The sequence below is a fragment of the Mobula birostris genome, chromosome 1 (genome assembly GCF_030028105.1).
Source record: "Mobula birostris isolate sMobBir1 chromosome 1, sMobBir1.hap1, whole genome shotgun sequence".
NCBI lineage: Eukaryota > Metazoa > Chordata > Chondrichthyes > Myliobatiformes > Myliobatidae > Mobula > Mobula birostris.
The window spans coordinates 229410734-229437558 of record NC_092370.1 but is presented as its reverse complement, the minus strand read 5'-3'; the positions used below and the strand labels follow the sequence as shown (position 1 = coordinate 229437558).

The following is a 26825-nucleotide window of genomic DNA, read 5'->3' as shown; positions in this document are numbered from 1 at the left end:
TTGCATTGACAACGTCTAGTGACTGTTAAATAAAATGCAGTAATCAAGCTCCTTGTTTGACTGGGCACCATCTCCAGACACCTCCAGCTCTCACACAATGAGGCCTCATCAATCTCCACTGTTCCGCTATTGCGTTTAAATGAGGAGTCTCCAGCTATTTCATTCTTGGAGTGTTTGAGTTTAGAAAAATAACCAGCTTATTAATAGTGCACTAGTTTATAATGTATGCAGGATGCTTTATTGAAACAATAACATTGTAAATGTTCATGGTGAAGGAGGCACTAAATAATCACTTTAGTAATTAAGGTGGAATTATCTTGGTGAAAAGAAGGGTTTGGCTAACTGGGCATCATTTATCTTTCACTGACAAAACTGTTGTACAATCCTGGAATGCACTGATAACACGCGGTGCACCTTAGCCATTCAGCAGTAAAGTGTGACCTGTTTCCAGTAGGTAAGGGTATTACAAGTTGTTTGTGAAGGCACCACTACTGAATTGGGCATTTAGACCATAACCCACAAAACCATAAGACACAGGAGCAGAATTAGGCTATTTGGTCCATCAAGTCTGCTCCACCATTCGATCATGGCTGATTTATTTTCCCTCTAAATCGCATTCTCCTGCTTGCTACCTGTGACCTCTTGCACCCTTTAACGTATCCCTTGGGGCAGCACAGTAGCACAGCAGTTAGCATACTGGTGTTACAGCGTCAGCAATCAATGATAGGGGTTCAATTCCCGCTGTTGCCTGTAAGGAGCTCATAAGTTCTCTCAGGGTCTAAGTGGGTTCCTTCAGTTGCTCTGGTTTCCTCCTGATTTCCAAAGACATACAGTTAGAGTTCCTGATTTGTGGAAATGTTATGTTGCAGCTGCCCAACACAATCTTCGCTGATTTGTTTTGATGCAAAGGATGCATTTCACTGTATGTTTTCATGTTCATGTGACAAATAAAGCTAATCTTTTACCTAACCTGAATTTAAGTGAAGTTACTGTTCAGAATCAGGTTGATTGACACACAGTACTGTGCAAAAGTCTATGGCACATATATATAGCTACGATGCCTAAGACTCTTGCACCGTTCTCTAGTAATTTTATGTATTGCACTGCACTGCAGCCACAAAAAAAAATTTCTTGACATGCGAGTGACAATAAACCTGATTCTGATATGGGTCCCTGTTGTGGACTGAGAGTGAGAAGGAGGCAGGGAGAGGGGAATCTTGGATGGGAAGAGAGGAAGGGAGAGGGGAGGGAATGGGAAGCACCAGAGAGACACTCTGTAATGATCAATAAACCAATTGTTTGTAATCAAATGACCTTGCGTGATGGTCTTAGGGCTGGGAGTGACTGCTTTTGTGCCACCTGGCACTCCTTCTCTGCCACCTGTCCCACACCCCTCCCATGGAGATTCACCCTCACTATCCCCAACATCCTTTGCTCCTGCCAGATTTACAAACTCACCTTCTGGTCCGTGTTGACAAATAGAGTACTGTGCAAAAGTTCTTAGGCACCCTAGCTATATATATGTGCCTAAGACTCTTGCACAGTACTGCATGTTGACAAAATTTGTTTTTGTAGCAGCAGCACGGTGCAATACATAAACAATTTACAATAAAAAATATAAAAGTAACTAGTGCAACAGAGGAATAGTGTGGTAGTGTTCATGGACCTTTGACAAATCTGATGGTTGAGTGGAAGAAACTGTTCCTATAACATTGAGTGTGGGTCTTCAGACTCCTGTACCTCCCTCCCGATGCTGTAAGGAGAAGATGGCATGTCCTGGATGGTGAGAATCCTTGATGATGAATGCTAGGTTCTTGAGGCAATATCTTGTGAAGATGTCCTCGATGGTGAGAGGCTTGTGCCCATGAGGGAGCTGGCTGAGACCAGAACTCTCTGCAGCCTCTTGCGATGTTGACACCAACACCAGCTAATATTGTCTAATCTCGCACAACACCTTCAAAAGGAAGTGCCTCAGAAAGCTGGCATCCATCACTCAGGACCCTCACTATGCCCTCTTTTCGTTACCACCACCATGGAGGAGGTACAAGAACCTAACGATGGACATTTAATATTTTCAGAACAGATTCTTCCCTTCCACAATCAGATCTCTGAACAGACCATGAATCTCACTATTCCTCTTTTGCGCTATTTATTTTAATTTTAATTTTAAAATACCGATTTTTTTATGTCTTGCTGCCACAAAACAACAAATTTCTGTCAGTGATAATAAACATGATTCTGATTGTTTTCTGTAACTGCCCATGATATTATCATTTTACTGTACTGCTTCTTACTTCATCCCCCCCCACTACCCCACGCACCCATGTTCCCCCTCACCTATCACCTGCCTTCCACTCCCCTACCTTCTTATTCTGCTTTCTGCCCCCTTCCTTTCCAGTCCTGGTGAAGGGTCGCAGCGTGAAACATCGACTGTATATTCCCCTCCACAGATGCTGCCCAACTCGCTGAGTTCCTCCAGCACTCCTGCTCAAGCTTTACAGCATTTTGCAGCATCTCTTCTCTTTACCGCCCTGTCAGCCTCTGTCCCCACTTTCCGGGGATCCAAACCAAAAGAAGATATTTTGAAAACCGTCCCCTCAAACCTGAGGGACAGAGTCCATAAATCCTTTCCCTTTCCATATTTTATTCAGGAATCCCACCTACTTAAACTCTAATGAAAGATCAGACTTGAAATTATCTGTGGGAGCCGTTTGGCTCTGATGCTGAATCTAAATCTAAACCACTGGGTAATTGTGAGCCATTACTATGCCTAGATATGGGATTCACTGCCCCAGATGTGAAATGGTTTGAAACGATAGCAATCTGAGCCCAGATCAGAAACACCTTTGATCAGGGGCCATTTCTGCTCGGATTCTGATGCTCTTTCCTTCATCTCTCTGCATGGCAAGAGGCTTCTTTCATATTAAAATATGAGATGGGAGCCTGGAGTGCTGAACACCATTGTGAACCTTAGAACAGGAATGTGTTACAATGACGACAGCATATTATCCTATACTTCTGAAATCCAGCTCCACTGAAGTCAAAAGAACCATATTTTAGAAGTGAAGCATAATTTTCAGATACTCCTCTGTTGCAGCTCTTCTGTTCCCATGTGCCTTTACGTTCAGCCACAGCACAGTTGCGTCAGGCTGTAAGCTGCTGCTCGGTGAATGGTTTTCACCAAGTTTGTTCCCTGTTCGTTACACTGTGCATCAGTGTCTATTTTTAAGAAGGGTGTGAGAATGCACAGACCAGGAGAATGCGTAGGCCCGTACAACTGCACAGGTTGTTTCAGGGGCTATATTTCAGAATCAGGTTATAATCACTGACGGACAGTATTGTGCAAAAGTCTTAGGCACACATATATATAGCCAGGGTGCCTAAGACGTTTGCACAGAGCTGTTGTAATTTTATGTATTGCACTGTACTGCTGCCACAAAAAAAAGACAAATTTCATGACGTATGCGAGTGATGATAAACCTGATTCTGATGTGGGTCTCTATTGTGGACAGAGAGTGGGAAGGGGGCAAGGAGAGGGGAATCATGGTTGTGGAAAGGGGAAGGAAGAGGAGAGGGAGAGGGAAGCACCAGACAGTCATTCTGTAATGATCAATAAACTAGTTGTTTGGAATCAAATGACCTTGCCTGGCACCACCAGCCTTGGCACTCCCTGCCACCTGCCCCACACTGCTCCTGCAGCACTCCACCCTCACCATTCCCAACATCCTGTGCTCCCACCAGATTTACAAACTCGCTCTCCGCTCCACGTTGACAAATACAGTACTGTGCAAAACCCTACCTATATATGTGGAAGTGGAAGCGTTGGAAAGGGTACAGAGGAGATTTGCCAGGATGCTGCCTGGTTTAGAGAGTGTGCATTATGATCAGAGATTAAGGGAGCTAGGGCTTTACTCTTTGGAGAGAAGGAGGATGAGAGGAGACATGATAGAGGTGTACAAGATAATAAGAGGAATAGATAGAGTGGATAGCCAGCGCCTCTTCCCCAGGGCACCACTGCTCAATACAAGAGGACATGGCTTTAAGGTAAGGGGTGGGAAGTTCAAGGGGGATATTAGAGGAAGGTTTTTTACTCAGAGAGTAGTTGGTGCATGGAATGCACTGCCTGAGTCAGTGGTGGAGGGAGGTACACTGGTGAAGTTTAAGAGATTACTAGACAGGTATATGGAGGAATTTAAGGTGGGGGCTTATATGGGAGGCAGAGTTTGAGGGTCGGCACAACATTATGGGCCGAAGGGCCTATACTGTGCTGTACTATTCTATGTTCTATGTATATATGTGCACAGTACTGCACAATGAACTATGTTGTTTTGCAGCAGCAGCAGCAGTATAGTGAAATACATAAACTATTTCTGTAACTTACAATATATACACACACACACACACATATATACATGGTGCAAAATGAGAGCAAAAAGTGAAATAGTTTTATTCATGGGTATATGGTCTGTTCAGAAATGTGATGGCAGAGAGGAAGAAGCTGTTCCTAAAATGTTGAATGTAGGTCTTCAGGCTCCTATGCTTCTTCTTTGATGGGAGCAAGAGAGCATGTTCTGGATGGTGCAGGTCCTTAATAATGAATGCCACTTTCTTGAGGCATTGCCTATTGAAGATGTACTGAATGGTAGGGACGCTACTGCCCATGATGAAGGTTATGGCCTCTGGAGCTTTGCCCAATCCTGTGCACTGGCCCCTCCATACCAGAAAGTGATGCCATTAGTCAGAATGCTCTCCACGGTACTGCACATCTGTAGGAATTTGCTCGAGTCTTTGGTGACATACCAAGTCTCCTCAAACTCCTGAAGAAATCTAGCCACAGGATGCCTTCTTCATAATGGATTCAATCTGTTGAGCCCAGGATAGATATTCAGAGATGATGAGTATTGTGCACAGTTCTGATCATGCGCCTATGGGAAGGATATCCTTCAGCAGGAAATGGTGCAGAAAATATTAATAGGACGTTATCAGGACTGGAAGGTTTATAAGGAGCAATTGGATAGGTTATTGATTTTTTTCTCTTGTGTGTACGACGCTGAGGTATATCAAATCGTGAGGGGTGTAGATAAGGTGAAAGGTCTTTTTCCCAGGGGAGGGGAATCTAAAACTGGAAGTCATAGGTTTAACCAAAGTCAAAGTCAAGTTTATTGTCACATGCACAAGTACGTGAATGCACAGGTGCAATGCAAAACTTACTTGTAGCAGCATCACAGGCACAGAGTATTAGATACATAGAATAGTACAATACCTCTTTCTTAACCTCAACACGTTCCAGGATATTAGTCTGTTCTGTTCTACACTGATCTCCCGTTCATAAAAGTCCCTATCACTGGTGAATAGTGAAGCAAAGTATTTGTTCAGGACCTCCCCTACCTCCTCCGACTCCAGGCATATGTAAGCCTCCTGGTCTTTACGGACATGTAGAACAAATGGGAGCTTTCCTAAATCCCAGTCCACAAGGCCTTCTCATATGCTAGTTTAGCTCTCCTCAGTCCATTCTTTAGCTTCTTCCTAGATACATTATAATTCTCAAGAGCCCCATCAGATTTTTAATTCCTAAACCTTAAGGGTCAAGTGAGGAGGAATGGAGTAGAGTCCAAACTTTTTGCATTACTTATTTAATTAAATTTTCTTAATATATATATTTTATTGCAATTTATAGTTTTTATATGTTTTGTATTGTACTGCTGCCAGCAACAAATTTCACTACATACGTCATAAACCTGTTTCTGATTCTGATACTGAAAATGTATGGAGGGCGATGGTCAAAGACTCTAGGTGCAAATTGATGGGACTAGGCAGAAAACCAGGCTTTCACAGACTAGATGGGCTGAAGGACCTATTTCTGTGTTGTAGTTTCATTGAAGCCTACCAAATATTGAAAGGGCAAGATAGGGTGGATGTGGAAAGGATGTCTCCTATGGTGGGGGTATCCAGAACTAGAGGGCATAGCCTCAAAATTGAGGGGTGACCTTTTAGAACAGAAGTAAGGAGGAATTTTTTTAGCCAGACAGTAGTGAATCTGTGGAATTCTCTGCCACAGACTGTGGTGGAGGCCAAGTCCATGAGAATATTTAAGGCCGAAGTTAATTCTTTCCTAATCAGTCAGAGCATTAAAGGATATGGCAAGAGGGCAGCTGTATGGAGTTGAGTGGGATCCGGGATCAACCATGATGAAATGGCTCGATGGGCTGAATGGCCTAATTCTGCTCCTATATTTTATAGTCTTATGACTCTATGATTTGCAAAATGCTGCCTGTTTTGCATAGAAAAGGCTGCCGTCTCTCAGTCTCTTAATTCTGCCCTTGCAGTGGGGGCTCAATGAAGTAAAGGGTTAAAGAAATTCCAGTTTTGAACATATTTCTCGAGAGCATTTGGTGAAAATGCGATTTTACAGCGATCCAATATTCCTGATCTGCAACCAGTCATTAAGTGTGAAGTACTGAAATTCATTCAGAAAGCCCCTTTATCAGGAGGAGGCAAAACCAAAATTATGACAATATAGAGACAAGAAGCTAAATTAGATAAAAGCGGCGATGACTTCTGACTAGGATGTGCTGGGACCTATAAAGAATTAACTTATTAGCAAGAGCTAATTTCCATCTTTCCCATTCATTTTACTGCTTCACTGCAACCAAATGTACTTAAAATATACAGAAGCTACGTAAGGCGTTAATACAATGCCAATTTTATGCACATTGCAAAGAAGGTGAAGGGATCTGTGAAAGACCAGTATCTGGGGATTAATAAACCTGTGCTCCAGCATAAGAGAGATCTGTTTAACCTAGCGTCAAACAGGCAGGCATGTAAAGGATGTTTCTTGCTAATTTCACAAGACGAGCAGACAAAGGCCAAGCAACCCTTTAGGACTGTTCTGCCAGCAATTAAACTGGTCTGCACCTGATGTTTATATGCACACTTTACGTCAGTGTCCATTGATACCATTAGTGCAAGTTCAAGTTTATTGTCATTCAACCGTATACATGTGTATCTCCAAACAAATCAATGCCCCTCCAGACCATGGGGCAGCAACACAGTACATAGAATTCACACACAACACATAAAGTAATATTCGTCGTCGCTGTTAGGTCGCATCTGGAATTTCCAGTTGGGGGACGATTTCCCTCTACACCGCTCTGACATATTAGGAAATCATGTCCTCGGCAAGTTACAGCAGTGGTTTGCCTTTGCCTTCTGCTGGGTGAGTTTAAAGAGGTCACCACCTCTTGCAGTGGATGATCAGGACGTCTAAGTGCCTTGTCGTGCTCTTAGTGCTCCACTAATGCCTGCTAGCCTGCCTTCTTGACCATTGGACCAGTAATCCGTCTCCTCCGCTCAGTCTGCCAGGGCCAGACTTCACACGCTGGGACAGGCAGATCCCCTGCCTCACCGAGGATCGAACAGCTATCCGCTATCCTCACCTGGTTTGGCCTGTCTGCCGAGACGGTTTACCGGGGTGTGGCCACTGCGCGTGCTACAGCTACTTGCAACCACAGGTGAGAGTGAGCGCCAGGTGGGGACCGAAGGTGGACGAGCTGCCCTGAAAAAGGGCACAGCAGGCCCCCCCACCAGAGGTGCTACCCCTCCCTAGACACCCCATACTCCCCAAAGTAATATTACTACAAATAAATTAACAAAATATAAAAGAAAATTGACATTTAACATAAGGTGCATTTAGAACACAAGCTACTAGCGTTTCTTATGAGATGAGACCTGGGTGGTGGCTGGGAGTTCAGTAGTCTTACAGCCTGGAGAAAGAAGCTGTTACCCATCCTAACAGCCCTTGTCCTAATGCTGTGTACCTCCTGTCTGATAGTAGGGCGTCAAAGAGCTTGTGGGACAGATGGAAGGAATCTTTGTAATAGTACAAGCCCTGCGTACACTGTGTTCCTGATAAATATCTCGGATGGGCGCAATGATAACCCCAATGATCCTCTCAGTAGTCCTCGCAATCCTTTGGAGGGTCCAGCGATCAGATGTCTTGCAATTCCTATACCAGACAGTCATGCAGCTGGTCAAAACACTCTTAATGGTGCTCTTGTAAAAATTGAATGAGGTAGGAGGGGAGCCTTGATTGCCTCAATCCCTTCAGAAAATGGAGACATGGCAATGTTTTCTTGAATAAAGAGGTGGTGTTGAGGGACCAGGTGAGGTCATCCGTTATCTTCAAATTATCAGATTCCACGGTAGTGTAGTGGTTAGCACAACACCGTTACAACTCAGAGTGCTGGTGTTTGGAGTTCATTTCCGGCATCCTCTGTTAGAAGCTTTTGTACGTATTTCCCGTGAGCGTGTGGGCTTCCTCTGGTTGCCCTAATTTCATCACACATTCCAAAGGCGTACCAGTTAGTAGGTTAATTGGTCATTGTAAATTGTCTTGTGATGAGGCTAGGGTTAAATAGGGGAGTTGATGAGCAATGTGTCTCACTGGGCCCGGAAAGGCCTATTCCAAGCCGTTATCTCTAAATAAGAATGAAAGATAAGATGGGCACTCCCAGAAACTTGGTTCTCCATGGAGAAGCCATTTATGTGCAATGAGGAATGGTCAATCTGCACCATCCCTAAAGTCCACAATCAACTCTTTAGTTTGTCCACTTTCAGACTCAAGTTGATGTGCTTGCATCATTCTACAAAGTCACCCTACCTCCTGAACCAATGAAAGATCTTGGCCCAAAACATTGGCTCATTATTCCTCACTTTAGATGCTGCTTGACCTGATGGTTTCTCCATGTCTTCCTTGTAAATATTACAAACTTCTCAGGCAGATCACTCCTCAACTTCTCAGTGTTTATGTGACCTTGGAAATCAAAATTAACTCTGCAGATACTGTAAATCTGAAACAAAAGGAGAAGATGCTGAAAATACAGTATTAGAGAGCATGTCTCATGTAGATAGGGCTCTGCCCTTTGGAGCAAAGGAAGATGAGAGGTGACTTGATAAAGTGTACAATATTATAAGAGGCACAGATAGAGTGAATGGCCAGAGGAATCTTCCCATGTGGAAATGGCTACCACAATCAGGGTAATTGGAGGGAAGTATAGGAGGGACGTCAGAGTTAAGTTCTTTTAACCAAGTGGTGAGTGTGTGGAACATCCTGTGGGACCATAAAACATAGGAGCAGAATAAGGCCATTCGGCCCACTGCGTCTGCTCTGCCACTTCACCATGGCTAATTTACTATCCCTCTCAACACCCTTCTCCTGCCTTCTCCCTATACCCTTCAACACCCTTACTAATCAAGAACCTATCAACTTCCGCTTTAAATATATTCAATGTCTTGGACTCTATGGCTGCCTGTGGTAATGATTTTCACAGATTCACTACCCTCTGGCTAACAAAAAACCTCCTCATCTCTGTTCCAAATGGACATCCCTCTGGTCTGAGACTGTGCCCTCCAGTCATAGACTCATCCAGTATAGGAAACATCCTTCCTACGTACCCTCTATCTGGACCTTTCAATATACGATAGAGATTAAAGGCTTAGAGCCATCAAACATTCCTCATACATTAACCCATAATAATTCTCATGCACTTCCTCTAGACCCTCTCCAATGCCAGAAAGTCTTTTCTTAGATAAGGGGCTGAAAACTGCTCACAAAACTCCAAGTGTAATTTGATTAATGCCTTCTAAGGCATCAGCATTACATCCTTGCAGCACACATAAAAGTTGCTGGTGAACGCAGCAGGCCAGGCAGCACCTCTAGGAAGAGGTGCAATTGAAGAGTCCTGACGAAGGGTCTCGGCCTGAAACGTCGACTGCACCTCTTCCTAGAGATGCTGCCTGGCCTGCTGCATTCACCAGCAACTTTGATGTGTGTTGCTTGAATTTCCAGCATCTGCAGAATTCCTGTTGTTAGCATTACATCCTTGTTTTTATATTCTAGTCCTCTTGAAATCAATGCTAATATTGCATTTACCTTTCTTACAATCAACTCAACTTGCAAGTTAACCTTTAGGAAATCCTACACAAGGACTCCCAAGCCCCTTTGCAACTCTGATTTTTTAAAATTCCTCCTCATTTAGAAAATAGCCCAAGCCTTTATTCCTTCTACTAAAGTGTACGATCATAGACTTCCTTACACTGTATTCCATCTGCCACTTCTTTTTCCATTCTCCAAATCTGTCCAAGTCCTTCTGCAGACTCCCTGCTTCCTCAACACTCCACCTGTCTTCATACCATCCACAAACTTGGTCACAAAGCCATCAATTTCTTCATCCAAATCATTGACATAGAATGTGAAAAGAAGTGGTCCCAACACCGACCCCTGTGGAACACCGGCAGCCAACCAGAATTTGCCCCCTTTATTCCTACTCTTTGCCTCCTACCAGTCAGCTAATAGGCATAGAAACAGAGAAACATAGAAAACCTACAGCACAAAACAGGCCCTTTGGCCCACAAAGCTGTGCCGAACATGTCCTTACCTTAGAACTACCTAGGTTTACCCATAGCCCTCTATTTTTCTAAGCTCCATGTACCTATCCAGGAGTCTCTTAAAAGACCCTATCGTATCTGCCTCCACCACCGTCACCGGCAGCCCATGCCATGCACTCATCATTTTCTGCGTAAAAAACTTACCCCTGATATCTCCTCGGTACCTACTTCCAAGAACCGCAAAATTGTGCCTACTCATGCTAGCCATTTCAACCCTGGGAAAAAGCCTCTGACTATCCACATGATCAATGACTCTCATTATCTTATACGCTTCTACCAGATCACCTCTCATCCTCCATTGCTTCAAGGAAAAAGGCCAAGTTCATAGACCACCCAATAGTAACAGGGACATCGAGGAGCAGATAGGAAGACAGATTCTGGAAAGGTATAATAATAACAGGGTTGTCATGGTGGGAGATTTTAATTTCCCAAATATCAATTGGAATGTCTCTAGGGATGGAGTTTGTTAGGTGTGTTCAAGAAGGTTTCTTGACACAATATGTAGATAAGCCTACAAGAGGAGAGGCTGTACTTGATCTGGTATTGGGAAATGAACCTGGTCAGGCGTCAGATTGCTCAGTGGGAGAGCATTTTGGAGATAGTGATCACAATTCTATCTCATTTACCATAGCATTGGAGAGGGATAGGAACAGAAAAGTTAGGAAAGCGCTTAATTGGAGTAAGGGGAAATATGAGGCTATCAGGCAGAAACTTGGAAGCATAAATTGGAAACAGATGTTCTCAGGGAAATGTACAGAAGAAATGTGGCAAATGTTCAGGAGATATTTGTGTGGAGTTCTGCATAGGTACATTCCAATGAGATAGAGAAAGGATGGTAGGGTAGAGGAACCATGGTGTACAAAGGCTGTTATAAATCTAGTCAAGAAGAAAAGAAGAGCTTACAAAAGGTTCAAAAAGCTAGGTAATGATAGAGAGCTAGAAGATTATAAGGCTAGCAGGAAGGAACTCAAGAAAGAAATTAGGAGAGCCAGAAGGGGCCATGAGAAGGCCTTGGTGGACAGGATTGAGGAAAACCCCAAGGCATTCTACAAGTATGTGAAGAGCAAGAAGATGTTAGAGAATAGGATCAATCAAGTGCGCCAGTGGAAAAGTGTGTATGGATCCGGAGGAGATAGCAGAGGTATTAATGAGTACTTTGCTTCAGTATTCACTACATAAAAGGGTCTTGCCGATTGCAGGGATGCCTTACAGTGGACTGAAAAGCTTGAGCATATAAGTATTAAGAAAGAGGATATGCTGGAGCTTTTGGAAAGCATCATGTTGGAAAAGTCACCGGGACCAGACGTGATGTACCCCAGGCTACTGTGGGAGGCGAGGAAAGAAATTGCTGAGCCTCTGGTGATGATCTTTGCATCATCAATGGGGACAGGAGAGGTTCCAGAGGATTGGAGGGTTGTGGATGTTGTTCCATTATTCAAGAAAGCAAGTAGAGATAGCTATAAAAAGCTGTCTCTAATCTTCTATCCATGCTAGCATCTTTCCTGTAGTATCATGAGATCTTAACATTTTAAGCAGCCTCATGTGCAGTATTTGTCAAAGGCCTTCTAAAAATCCAAGCAAACAACATCCATTGACTCTCCTTTGTCTGTCTTGCCTGTTATTTCGTCAAAGAATTCCAACACATTTGTCAGGCAAGATTTCCCCTGAAAAAAACCATGCTGACTTTGACCTAATTTATCATGTGCCAAATACCCCAAAACCTCATCCTTAATAATGGACTCCAACATCTTCCCCAACCACTGAAATCAGGCTAACTGTCCAATAATTTCCTTTCTTCCTTTCTTTCCCAACCCTCTTAAAGAACAGAGTGAAATTCGCAATTTTCCAGTCTGCCAGAGCCATTATAGTATCTAGTGATGCTTGAAACATCATTATGAATGGCTCCACAATCTCTTCAGTACCTCTTTTAGAACCCTGGGGTGTTGTCCATCTGGTCCAGGTAAATTATCTATCCTCAGAACTTTCAGCTTCCCATGCACCTTCTCCCTATTAATAGCAACTACACACTTCTGCCCCATAACACTCTTGAACTCCTGGTACACTGCTAGTCTTCCATAGTGAAAAATGATGCAAACAAACAGTTCATCTGCCATTTCTTTATCCCCTATTACTACCTCTCCAGCATCATTTTCCAGTGGTCCAATACCCACTCTGACCTCTCTTTCACCCTTTATAAATTTGAAAAAACTTTTGGTATCTCATTTTATATTCTTGGCTAGCCTCCTTTCACATTTCATGTTTTTTACTCCTTATGGCTTTTTAGTTGACTTTTGTTGGTTTTTAAAAGTTTCCCAATCCTCTCATATCCCACTAACTTTTTCTATATTGTATGCCCTCTCATTTGTTTATTTTTTTGCTGTCTTTGACTTCCCTTGTCAGCTATAGTTGCCTCATTCTCCCTTTAGAATACTCTTCACCTTTGGGGTTTATTTATTCTGTACCTTCCAAATTGTCCCCAGAAACTCTATCAATTGTTGTTCTGCCATCATCCCTGCTAGTGTCCCCTTCCAATCAACTTTGGACAGCTACTCTCTCGTGCCTCTGTAATTGCCTTTACTCCACCATAATACTTATACATCTGGCTTTATCTTCTCCTTCTCAAACTGCAGAGTGAATTACATCATATTATGATCACTGTCTCCTAAGGTTTCCTTTACCTTAAGCTCCCTAATCAATTCTGGTTCATTACACAACACCCAATCCAGAATTGCTTTTTCCCTGGTGTGTTCAACCACAAGCAGCTCTAAAAAGTCATTTCCTAGGCCTTCTTCAAAATCCCTCTCTTGGGATCCAGCACCAACCTAATTTTCCCAATCTATCTGCATATTGAAATTTCCCAAGATTATTGTAACATTGCCTTTTTGCATGCCTTTTTGTCTGCCATTGTAATTTGCATTCCAGATCCTGACTACTATTTGGAAGCCTGTATACAACTCCCATCAGAGTTTTTTTACCCTCACAGTTTCTTAACTCACCCACAATGACTCTACATCTTCCGAACCTATGTCACTTCTTTCTAAGGATTTGATTTTCATTTTTACCAACAGGCCGCCCTAACCCTTCTGATTAACTGCCTGCCCTTCCAATACAAGGTGTACCCTTGTAAGTTAAGCTCCCAACTATGATCTTCTTTCAGTCACGTCTCAATGATCCCCACAACACCGTATCTGCTTATCTCTAACTTGGCTACAAAATTATCTACCTTATTCTATATACATGCATTCAAACATAACACCTTCAGTCCGGTATTCATCACCCTTTTCAATTTTGCCCCATGTTTCAATAGGTTTCAAAGGTAGATTAAATGTCAGAGAAATATATATCCTGAAATTCTTTTTCTTCACAAATCTCCATGAAAACAGAGGAGTGCCCCAAAGAATGAATGACAGTTAATTACTAGAATCCCAAAGCACTCCTCCAGCTCCCCCTCCCACACACAAACAGAAGCAAAGCAACGACCCCACCCCCCCACCCACCCCACCAGCAAAAAAGCTTCGGCACCCCCCCCCCCGAGCACTCAAGCATGCGGCAAAGCATCAATAAAGACACAGACTTGCAGTACCCCAAGGACTACTCGTTCAGTGGTAATTCAACATACCACTGGCTCTCTCTCTAAAAAAGAGATGTCCCCGTTTCACAGCGAGAGTGGAGACATAACAAACAACTCGCTGATTTATGATGTTAAAAGTTTGTTGCATCGCTTTTTCCAAGCTCTGCACCCAGAGAGTCGGAGCCAGGCTCATGTTTCTGGACACACAGCTCACGGCAGCTAACCCGCATTCTCCCGCGTTGCCTCAGTCTTGAATCAACCTGCCTCCAGAGCCACAAAAATGCGGCACCCTGGAGGTGTCTTCCAGGCCGCGTCCGTGGGATTTCAAAAAGCGTTCCATTCCTGCGAACAACCAAAGTCAGAGTTTACCTCCAGGACAGGGCCTTCAAAAGAACCTTGAAAAGGGAAATAAGAGATATCAAAAATAGAAACAGAGCTGTTTCCAAAGATGTAAGCAAAGGAGTTGCGGTTTAGCACCATCATCACTTTGCCCTGCCCCATATCACACTTCAACTCATCCCACTGACTGCAATTTTGCCCTATTGTCTGCCTGTCCTTCCTCACAGTCTCACCACAGACTGCATGTACTTGTATACCAACTGCCACATTCTTAGTCCCTTCATTCTAGTTCCCATCCCCCTGCCAAGTTAGTTTAAACCCTTCCCAACAGCTCTAGCAAACTTGCCTGCAAGGATATTGATCCCCCTCGTGTTCAGGTGTAAACTGTCCTTTTTGTACAGGCCATATGTTCCCAAGAAGAGATCCCAGTGATGCAGAAATCTGAAACCCTGCACCCTGTGGCAATTCCTCAGTCACGTAATCATCCACCAAATCACCCTATTCTTACCCTCACTGGCATGTGGCACAGGGAGCAATCCAAAGGTTACTACACTGGAGGTCCTGCTTTTCAGCTTTCTATCTACCTCCCTATATTCTGTCTTCAGGACCTCTTCCCATATCCTACCTATGTCATTGGTACCAATATGTGCAGTGACTTTGGGGTGTTTCCTCTCCCCTTTTAGAATGCCACCGACCCAATCCGAGACAATAGACAACAGACAATAGGTGCAGGAGTAGGCTATTCAGCCCTTCGAGCCAGCACCACCATTCACTGTGATCATGGCTGATCATCCACAATCAGTACCCTTTTCCTGCCTTCTCCCCATATCCCTTCACTCTGCTATCTTTAAGAGCTCTATCTAACTCTTTTTTGAAAGAATCCAGAGAATTGGCCTCCACTGCCTTCTGAGGCAGAGTATTCCACAGAACCACAACCCTCTGTGTGAAAAAGTTTTTCCTTAACTCCGTTCTAAATTGTCTACCCCTTATTCTTAAACTGTGGCCTCTGGTTCTGGACTCCCCCAACATCGGGAACATGTTTCCTGCCTCTAGCGTGTCCAATCCCTTAATAATCTTACATGTTTCAATCAGATCCCCTCTCATCCTTCTACATTCCAGTGTATACAACCCCAGTCGCTCCAATCTTTCAACATATGACAGTCCCGCCATCCCGGGAATTAACCTCGTGAACCTACGCTGCACTCCCTCAATAGCTAGAATGTCTTCCTCAAATTTGGAGACCAAAACTGTACACAATATTCCAGATGTGGTCTCACCAGGGCCCTGTACAACTGCAGAAGAACCCCTTTGACATCTCTGACCCTGGGCATCTGGGAAGTAAAATGTCATCTAGGTGTATTGATCACATCCACAAAATCTCCTGCCTGCTCTCGTATGGAATCCCCTATCACTACTGTACTCCCCCATTCTCTTGTGAGCCACAGAGCCAGCTCAGTGCCAGAGACCTGCATGCTGCTGCTTCTCCCCATTGTTACGCCCCAAACAGCATCCAAAACAGTATACTTATTATTGATGGGAACAACCACAGGGGTTCTCTGCACTGGCTGCCTATTCCCTTTCCCTTTCCGGACATTCACCCAGTTACTTGCTTCCTGCAACTTAGGGATGACTACTTCCCTGTAGCTCCTACCAGTCACCTCCTAATTCTCCCATATGAGCCGAAGGTCATTGAGGTGCTGATCCAGTTCTCTTAACACAGTCTCCAAGGAGCTGCAGCTTGGTTTACTTCATACAGCTATAGTTATCAGAGACCAGAGGTCCCACGAAGTTCCCACATCTGGGTGATGGTAGATGCAGATACATTAGGGGCATTGAAGAAACTCTTAGATAGGCACATGGATGATAGAAAAGTGTAGTGCAGTGTAGGAAGGGAGATATAGATTGATCTTAGAGTAGGTTAAAAGGTCAGCACAACATTATGGGCTGAAGGGCCTGTACTGTGCAGTAGTGTTCCGTGCTCTATGCACTCAGCAGGTGCAGTGGCATCTGGAGAGAGAGGAAAAAGGAGAGAGACAGAGATAGAGAGATCGAAGAACCTTTGTCAGTTCTGATGAAGGATATTTGTCTGAAATGTTAAATCTGATTTCTCTTTACACAGATTTCAAAGTTCAAAGTAAATTTATTATTAAAGTACATACTCTCTGTGGGCACTTTATTAAGAGCCTCCTGTACCTAATAAAGTGATCATTGAGTGTATGCTTGTGATCTCCTTCTGCTGTAGCTCATCCACTTCAAGGATTGACATGTTCCGCATTCAGAGATGTTCTTCTTCACACACTGATGTAACGCATAGTTTCTGAGTTACTGTCGCCTTCATATCAACTTGAACCAGTCTGGCTGTCCCCCTCTGACCTCTCTCATTAACAAGGCGTCTTTGCCTACAGAACTGCCACTCACTGGATGTTTCAGTGTTTTTTCACACCGTTCTCTGTAAACTCTAGAGACTATTTTGCGTGAAAATCCCAGGAGATCAGCAGTTTCTGAGAATCTCAAACCACCTCATCCAGCAACAACAATCATTCCAAAGTCAGAGTAACTTAGATCAAATTTCTTCCCCACTCTGATGTTCAGTCTGAACAAAAGCTGAACCTCTTGACCATGTCTGCACACTTTTATGCATTGAGTTGCTGCCACATGATTGGCTGATTAGATATTTACATTAATGAGCAGATGTACAGGTTTCCTAATAAGGTGGCCACTGAGTGTATTTTATTGTTACACCAATTCCCATCAACTCCCTTCAGTAAGAGAATGAGGGGAAATTTGATTGGGGTATACAAAATTATGAGCGGTGTTGATAGGTACACCTTTTTCCACTGAGGTTGGGTGAGGTTAGAACTAGAGGTCACAGGATAAGGGTGAAAGGTGAAATACATAAGGGAAACCTGAGAAGAAAGTTCTTCACTCAGAGAGTGTGGAACGAGCTGTCAGGGGAAATGGTGAATGCAAGCTCAATGTCAACTCTCAAGAGAAGTTTGGATAAGTACATAGATGGGTCTGGCATGGAGGGCTTTGGTCCAGGTGCAGATCAATGGGACTAAGTTTGGCACAGACTAGATGGGCCGAAGGACCTGTTTCTGCATTACAGTGCTCTATGACTCTACGACTGCATTCAGTAATGAGAGGAGACGTGCTCAAAGGAAACAGTGAACAACATGGCCCTGGAGAGTGCTGTAGAACTGAGGATCCTTGGATTTCAGGTACATGAAGATGGAGTCACAGATGGACAAGGCTGTGGAAGAAGGATTTTGATACACTGCCCTTCATTAGTCAGAGCATCGAGTAGAGCAGTATGTTAGGCTGCAGTTGTACAAGACATTGGTGAAGCTAAATTTGGAATATTGTGTTCAATTTTAGTCACCTGGTTATAGGAAATACATTATTGAGCTAGATAGAGTGCAAAGGAGATTTAGGTGGATGTTGGATGGACACAAGGCACTAAGTTATGAAGAGGGATTGAGCAGATTGGGACTTTATTCACTGGAACATAGGAGAATATAAGCTCATGAGAGCCATAGATGGGGTGATGGTGTACCATCTTTTTGGCGGGGTTGGAAAATCAGGAACCAAAGGACATAAGTTTAGGGTGAGAGGGGAGAGATTTACTCAGAACTTGAGGGGCAAAGGGTGAAATGTTTTTATTTCAGATTTACAGCACCTGCAGGTTTTTTTAAAAAAATACTTTCACCCAAGGAGCGTAGGGCTGAAGTACAACTGGAACTTCGGCAGCAACCTCGCCAGGTAGGATTCCTGTCAGTGGAGAGCTCAGAGTCAGACACCGTGAGTTCATGTCCCATTCCCAAAATCTGATCACACACAACTCGTCTCCACACCGCAACCCCCAGAGCTTTGTCAGGCAAGAAATTAAACTGAGCCTCAGTTCTACTCTAAGCAACACACACAAAATGCTGGAGGAGGATGTCGGCTGGATGTAAAGGAAGCCACCACTGGGCTTTGAAGAAGGGCAAAGAAGTGTACTAGCAAACTCTCTTCCCTCAGCTAGCACTTCCAAACAAAATTAATACCTTCATGCTGGTGTTTGTGGAAGGTTGCTAGGTGGAAACTGCTGGCCTGACAGTGCACTCAAAATAGTGGCTTGGAGGGGTGCGGTTAGTGCTATGTCAGTGCAGGTGTTTCTCTTTATCTTTGAACATATCACATAGATCATTACCGCACATTGCAGACCCTTCAACCCATGATGTGGTACTGAACTATTAACCCCTACTCTCAAACTAACCCTTCCCTCCTACATAGCCCTCCATTTTTCTATCAACCATGTACTATCTTGGAAGGTTTCTGGTAGGGACCTAATCCCACCAAGATGTCTCTGAAGCTGTGGAGTGAGGTTTTGACCATAAGACGTAGGAGCAGAATTAGGTCATCCGGGCCTAATTTTTGGGCTGGGCTGGGTGTGAGGTTCCCTTAGGGCAGGAATTCCCAACCTGGAGTCCACAGACCTTTCGGTTAGTGTAAGGCTCCATGACATAAAAATGGTTGGGAACCCCCTGCCTTTGGGGTTCTCTGCAGAGAGGAGGAAGTAGGCCCTTGGAGATGGGCAGCGATTTGAGGTACAGACCTGAGGTTCACCTATACAGCAGTTCAGGAAGAAAAGCCTCAGCGTTACCAGCAGGAACTGGAGTTACTACTGAAAAATAGGCCACCTGGGAAAAGAGGTGTGATGCCTTCAAAACTATGAAGAATGCTCAGCTGGAGAGGATAATAACTGAAGAGACATTTGCAATTCACAGACTGAGTGATTTTAGCTGAGATTAAAACCCAATGTCCTTTGTGGAATTTCCCACCCTCTCCTCCCTCCCTCCGAAAAGACTTGTTGAATGATGCTGTTTAAAACTGTTCCCCTCCTAACTATGGACCTTCCTCTTTCCAGCTAACCTTTCCCCCTAAACCCTCCCTGTCTCCTAATCCACCCCTACCTCCCTGCTCCAGCTTGCTGTTTTGTTCTTAAACTTTCCCTAAATGCAACTTACTTTAAGCATGCATTATTAACACTTCAAGCAATCAAAGTGACCCATTCTGTGCTGGTTCCTTTAACTCTGTACCGACGTACATCCAGAATGCACGCCATTTTTACACACCCCGAGGGGAATTAAAATCTGTTTTTTTTTTGTGATGTTATGGGTTTAAAAACAGAAAAGGGTAAATTGCAATAAACCAGAGATAATTTCACCTCATTTCATGAGGCCTGGGTGACAGGTAAATATTTGTGACCCTCTTTACTCTGTCTCTGTGCATCTGGCTGTTCATCTTTTTAAGGTGTGCTGTAGGGGAAAGATTTTACTTTGGTTTATATTTTTCTCAAAACAAGGATTTGTTTCGCCAGTAATATTTTTTATATAAAGCTTTGGGCTTTTTATATTTTCTTTCAAAAATTGCTACTTCTTTTTGATTCTGCTGAACATTTTATTGGGAAAAAATATTTGTGCTGATAATTTTCTTCTTTTAAATAAAGTGAATCGCAAACCACTTCAAGCCGTGGCAATGCTTAGGGTGGGGTGTAGGTTACTTTCTATCATCTGCACTCTGTTTTCCCCTACCCCTTGTTCATTAGGTTAACTTGGTTTGCCATGATGGTTCTCCTGGAGGATGCCTTAAAGAGCCCAAGAGGTGGTGGGGGAGATGGAACACCCTTCTCTCACCCCCTCCTCTCCTCTCTGGCTCACCAACCCCCCCCCCACATCTACCCAATATCACAGAACGCCTGGTAGTGGGGTATGGCAGATGGCCCATACTCCGCTATACCACTGGTTCTGGTCTTACGACACTTGGGCCTGCAGTACATTTTCCAACGTGCCCGTGACCGCAGGTTTCCCGTGGGTTTCCTCCAGATGCTCCAGTTCCCACTCACAGTCCAAAAACGTACTGGTGGCTAGGTTAATTGGCCATTGTAAATTGTCCCGTGATTAGGTTCAGATTAAATTGGGGGGGGGTGGGGTTGGGCAGCTTGGCCCAATGGGCCAGAAGGGCCTATTCTGCACTGTATCTCAATCAAATAAAAAAAATATTTTACTCCCTGCTGCCTCTTAATCGCAGGACACAAACAAAATCCTGTATTTGTTAACACGGGCAGAACCGGAATTTAAAAAGCTTTCTTTGTGCATCTCAGGGGAGTGACGCAGTTGGCATCATCGCCCACCCACCCACACCCCCTGTTCCATTCCACCAGGCGGTAAAAAGAAGCCCCCTTTTGCGGATACTTGCCAAAACACAGTATATGTGTGCTCTCAATATTTGGAAATACAGCATTAACTTCACACAGTTTGAAGTGGTTTGGAGCAGTTGGAAAAGATGATTTATTTAGATTTTTTTCGGGAAAAGCTGTTTAAAGTTTAAAACAAATTATATATTTATATATTTATATATGGACTGCATGGTGAAGAAGTTGCAGCTTAGGGTTTGTAAAATGTCAGTGTTAGAGTTATGTTTTTTTCTTTCCATAGATGGGCATGTATATGCTCATATATTTGTATATCCCCCATCCCTTCCTTACAGCTAAAAGCGCTAACGCAGCCAGATCGCTTGGTCCCACCCTGACATGGACATGGCAACTTTTATACACATTCACTCCCATCATCTTCATCTCCCCCATAGTGCACTCATAGGGCAGAACCCGGAAATGTTAAACCTCATCTCCCCCACCCTCTCCCTCACCCACCATCCTCCTCTCCTCCACCACCTCCCCCTTTCAGGCAGTGTTCAAAATTGTAGAGTACCAGTCAACTAATTGTCTAATGGAAAAAAACAAGAGAGATAAAAGAAAAGATTTAATTTTAAACAATGCTATCTCAACATAAAAGATTTAAAAATAAAGGAAGTGCTAGATTTGTAGATATTTAACAGCAAAACAGACAGAAAAGAAATTGAACTGACACAATGTGCAGTCTTTTTTTTGTAGTTCCTGATCTATTTTAAACAACAAGCAACAAAAAAAAAGAGAGTCGCCTATTGGTGCAGAATTATTTTCATGTTGTGTGGTGTGAATGTAAATGTGTTGTTGCCTTCCCCTTTGTAATCATATTGTCAGCGAGTTTTATTTTTTGCTAATGACAAAAAAATTGAGAATAATATAGCAAACGTGTCCAAGAGTATCTTACACAACTTTCTTTTTATAAATTTTTTTCTTCATGCCAAAATCATGCGGGCAATTTATTGATGTAAGTTGACAAAAACTTATTTGGTATCTATTCTTATCTATATGTATATATTGGATATATATGTGTGCATCATATATATACATATAAACTTTCTTGGATGTGTTTTAGGCTGTAATGCTTATTAATTAATTTACAAAACACTATTATCATTTCAAACTTTTTTGGTTTTTTAAACGCGAACGTTTATTGATTTTTTTTTAACGTGCCAGATTTTTATTTGAGTTGCGCTGCGGCTGTTATATTGCAAGTAAGGGGATCGGTTTTTTTTTCTTTTCAGCTCGGTGGCTGTTGCATCTCTACGTGTGTTGTGATTTCCTCTCTTTTTTTGAGTCGGGTTCAGTTTTTGAGTGGGGTGTGTGTGTGTGTTGGCGTGGTGTGCGTGCGCTTGTTTGTGTGCACAGGCCAAATACCTTGCTAACAGCCTCTCTTTCTTCTTCCGTCCTAGGAGGTGAATTAGTTTTCCCAGTAGTGACAGAAGAACCTTTAGACACCCCTCCTCTTGGCACCCGTGCCCCTGTCATCACCCTCCTTCCTACCTTCCGCCCCCTTCTCACCATTATTGAAAGCACCAAAGATTCCCTGTCCATGATCCCTGAGGTTGGGTTGCCTTGCTTGCTGGACCAGGACACCGATGATTGTGATGCTGGCTTGGTGATATCGGGTTATGGCTCAGGGGAGGCGCTTGACTCTGACCTACCCCCTACTGATGATGAAGATTTTCACACCACCTTGTCCTTGGTAACAGATAAGACCTTGTCCACATCGGCCTTCGAAGGTGGCTACAAAGCGCACGCACCCAAGTGGGAATACAAGGACTTTAGAGCAAACAAACCGCCTGAATCTGGTAGGACAGCCACCACTGACTCTCCCCCTGAGCTGACCAGCTCTTCGGTCTCCACACCGCCCAGGAAGCTGCCCAAGTTGCCCGCGGGCAAGCTGAATACGCGTGAGCAGAAACCCCAGCCTGGCCTAGTGTTGTTTCCTTTGCCCACCGGTTATGAAGTAGACAACACCAAGTTGAAGAGCCCCTTAGTCACCTCACCCATGTTCCGTAATGTGCCCACAGCAAACCCCACCGAGCCGGGAGTACGAAGGGGCCCCGGGGCGTCGGAAGTGGTGCGCGAGTCCAGCAGCACTACGGGGATGGTCGTGGGAATAGTGGCCGCAGCGGCACTGTGCATCCTCATCCTGCTCTACGCCATGTACAAGTACCGCAACCGGGACGAAGGCTCGTACCAGGTGGACGAGACGCGGAACTACATCAGCAACTCTGCACAGACCAACGGCACCGTGGTCAAGGAGAAGCAACAGGGTGCCAAAGGCGGCAGTAAGAAGCACAGAAACAAGGACAAAGAGTACTACGTGTAGCGAGCGGGGTGGACAAGCTATCCCGAGAGAAAACAAAAAGCGAACCAGAACAGAGGAGACACAAATAAGAGAGAGAGAGAGAGAGAGTGAGAGAGAGAGAGATGTAACACGGAGTGGTGCAATCCTGCAACTCGACATAGATTTTAAACACACACGAAAAAAATAACTCTTTTGGGGAACATTTTGGGAAAAAAGACAATCTCCAAACAGCCTGATGGCTGAGAGATATGTGATACGTACTGTGATATAATTATAACAGAGTGAAGCTGTTAAGTGCATTAGATAACGCGCGCGTACACAAACACACACACACACATACACACACACACACACACACACACACACACACACGCGGCCACCATAATTTCCAGAAGCTTTGGATATTGTGGTCCAAGGGATTTCAAACTCTTCAAGACTCCACAGCTTTTTGTCGGTTTTGTACCCTGGATGCGACTGTTAAGACTTTGTGACATTTCGCATTTTTCTGGAGGTTATCTCATTTGTTGTGAAGGCTGTGCACTTGATTTTCTTTAAACCATCTTTTCTCTTTGCCGTCTGGAGCATGTGATTGCGACATAATGTACAGACCAAGTCAGTGTCCCGCTGAGCGTGGACCTTGGGAGAGACGGAGAGCTGAGGGAGGAGGGGGAGGTGGGGCGGCTGGTCGCGTGTTTGTGTGTGTGTATAGGTGTGTGTGTGTGTGTGTGTGTGTGTGTGTGTGTGTGTGTGTGTATGTGTGCACGCGCGCGCATGGATGCATGAATGTGGCGCGCGATGTGTGTGTGTGAGTGTGTGTGCGGTCAGCTTCTCTCTCTCTCGCTCCTCCACCTCCTCCTCCTCTCCCCTCCCCTCAGAGAACGGGAATTTGCCGTTTACCTTTGTACTGTTTCTACATCTCGGATCGTGGTGTCCACCTTATGATTTGCTGTCCGCAATAAAAAAAAACAATTGTATTAAGTATATGAACATTTAAACGAAAAATAACATAAAGACGAACAAAGCTATAGTGGAAACACCCACAGATCGGACAGGTCTTGAACTGAGGTGACCACCTTCTCGTTTATGAGCTGTTTATTGTACAACATATTACTCATAGAGTGTGGTAGGTAGTTATACAGCTGGCAAAATCCATGGCTGTGGTTCTGAGTTTCAGTAACTAACTGTGGTGCATGCACATTTAAAAAAAATAAAATTAACCACATCATATACAATATGGTGTTCAATTTTGATGGGAACCAATTAATGGTAATTCATTGGCCAAACATTCCGTTAGAGGTATGATTTTATTTATTTTATTTTATTAGATGTGCTTTGTTCCTCTCTCTTGTTCACTGTTAAATTCTCCTTCTTCCACTCTACCTGTTCCTCTTTCCTTCTCTCACTCATAGTCCAACTTTAGTTTGTTCTAAATGTAATTGGGCAGGTGGGGGAAATGGGACAGTGAGGCAAACAATGTTTGTCCTTCCCACACATGTACGTTAACAAAATGCGGATGGTGTGAATTTCCAAATATCAAACTGCGTCAAGAGAGAAGAAACAAGTTGTTTACATAATATGATGGTATTATTATAAAGCTTGTGTGCTCAGCACTGGTGTACCTTACTTTGTTCATTCTTTTTCTATTGGTATATTGTACACTGCCAGACTCTCTGCTAGTCTCTAACATTGCCTATCATCTGTACATAGCAACCCCAGAACAGACACAGACACACACACACACACACACACATTTCTATTTGCAAAGCAAACACATGTAATATCATTTAGGCTTAAAGAGTTAGTTTTTTTTCTCTCGGTGTCTGTTTCTACAAGGTTACACACACTGAAATTGGAAAACAAGTTATCCTTAATCCATGTGAGCTATACATTGAGTATTTTTTATATACATAAATTCAGTCACCTCTTTACTGGGTACACCTGTCCATTAATGCAAATATCTAATTAGCCAATCATGTGGCACCAACTCAATGGATAAAAGCATGAAGACATGGTCAAGAGGTGCAGTTGTTGTTTGGACTAAATATCAGAATGGGCAAGAAATGCGATCTAAGTGACTTTGACCATGGAATGATTATTGGTGCCAAACAGTGGTTTGGGTATCTCGGAAGCTGTTGATTTTCTGGCATTTTGACGCACAACAGTCTCTGGAGTTTACAGAGAGTGGTGCAAAAAACAAACAAAAAAAATCCAGTGAGCGGCAGTTCTATGGGTGAAATGCCTAGTTAATAAGAGAGGTTGGAGGAGAATGGCCGGACTGGTTCAAGTCGACAGGAAAGCAAACTACACATTACAACAGTGGTGTGCAGAAGAGCATCTGTGAGTACACAAAACATTGAACCTTGAAGTGGGTGGGCTACAGCAGCAAAAGACCATACTGGGTTCCGTGCCTGTACCTAATAAAGTGGCCACTGAGTGGATGTATAACGTGACTGTTGTTTGATTACAAATTAAGGTGAGCAAATGCCGCAGACTTCAAGTCACAAAAATTGACGCTGAGTGGATAAAACTGGAACACACAGGAAGTTTGCTCTCTCACTGTCTGCTCTTAAGGGTTATCCTGTGGATTCACTTAATGCTCATTTTTTTAAACTATGAACTATAAAGACGTGGAAACACTGTGGAGACTGTATCTTGGCTTTATATCATATTTTATAATTTTGTTCGGCATCAATGTGAAGGTTTGATTGGGTTCTTTTAAGTTGATGCAGTGTTAATTCATCCATCCCTCCATTTTCAATTTTTTTGCTGCATTTCAATTCTATTTAAGATGTGCTTGGCAATAAAACGTTCTTCCCAAAGTTGATGAATATTGATCTACCTTTACATTTGGTGTCAGAAGCAATTTTTCAACATTCTGCACATCCTCTGAATAAACATTCCCAATCAAGCATTCTCCTTATTTGAACTTCAGAAGCTATTTTACTCACCTGCACTTTTCCCAACCTTTTTGACAAGATCACAGTATACTACTATCGTGAACTAGGGGATGGGATTGACAGGACAGGCGAGTTCAAGGGCTTGATAATGATACTGTCCTAGTAGGCCAACCTGCCAGGATTGGCTATAATCCTGGAAGTCTTCTAGAAGTAAAGGCCATCCTTCTCTGAAACTGGCAGCAACAGAGGTAATAGAAATATAGGCAACACACACGAAATGCTGCAGGCAGCATCTATGGAGGGGAATAAATAGTCAACACTTCAAGCTGAGACCACATATCAGGACTGGAAAAGAAGGGGGCAAAAGCCAGAATAAGGAAATGGGAGGAGGGGAAGAAATACAAGATGGCAGGTGATAGGTGAGACCAAGTAAGGAAGATGTGTGAGATTGAATTGTGTTGGCCAATGTTGGCAATAACATCTCTGAGGGTCTACATTTATCTCTCTGTTCTACATCTGCAGACATTATACAGAGTGTAACTACGGGCAAACATACAATTCACATTAGAATATTAACATAAACACAAGAGATTTTGCAGATCCCTAGTAACACACACAAAATGCTTGAGGAACTCAGCAGCTCTGGCAGTATCTATGGAGAGGAATAAACAGTTGCCATTTTGGGCCAAGACCCTTCACCAGAACTGGAAAGAAGGGGAAAGAAGCCGGAATAAGAAGGTGGGGGGATGGGAAGAGGTTGGCAGGGGATAGGTGAGGAGGAAGGTGGCTGGGTGGGAGAGAGGGAATGAAGTGAGAAGTTTTGAGGGGATAGATAGGTGAGGTAAAGGGCTGAAGAAGAAGGAATCTGACTGGAGGCGATAGTGGACCAGGGAAAAAAGAAAAGGAGGAGGGGTACGAGAGGGAGGTGATGGGCAGGTGAGGAGAAGAGAACATAGAACAGTACAGCACAGGAACAGGCCCTTCAGCCCACAATGTTGTGCTGAACCAATTAGTAATCAAATGACCAACTAA

General features: G+C 43.6%; 1 protein-coding gene across 8 annotated transcripts in view; it reads left to right on the top strand.

The window, feature by feature from the left end:
- Positions 1–25589, top strand: part of nrxn3a (neurexin 3a) — a 2269325-nt gene extending 2243736 nt beyond the window's left edge. For 6 of the 8 annotated variants that reach the window (XM_072273216.1, XM_072273232.1, XM_072273229.1 and 3 more), the window contains one exon: positions 22616–25589. In XM_072273216.1, the coding sequence (XP_072129317.1) occupies positions 22616–22917 (302 nt within the window). In that variant the 3' untranslated portion in view covers positions 22918–25589. Of the gene's footprint in view, positions 1–21994 lie in introns of all 8 variants that reach the window. The other 2 variants (XM_072273235.1, XM_072273234.1) reach the window with 1 other exon arrangement.
- The last annotated feature ends 1236 nt before the right edge of the window (positions 25590–26825 follow it).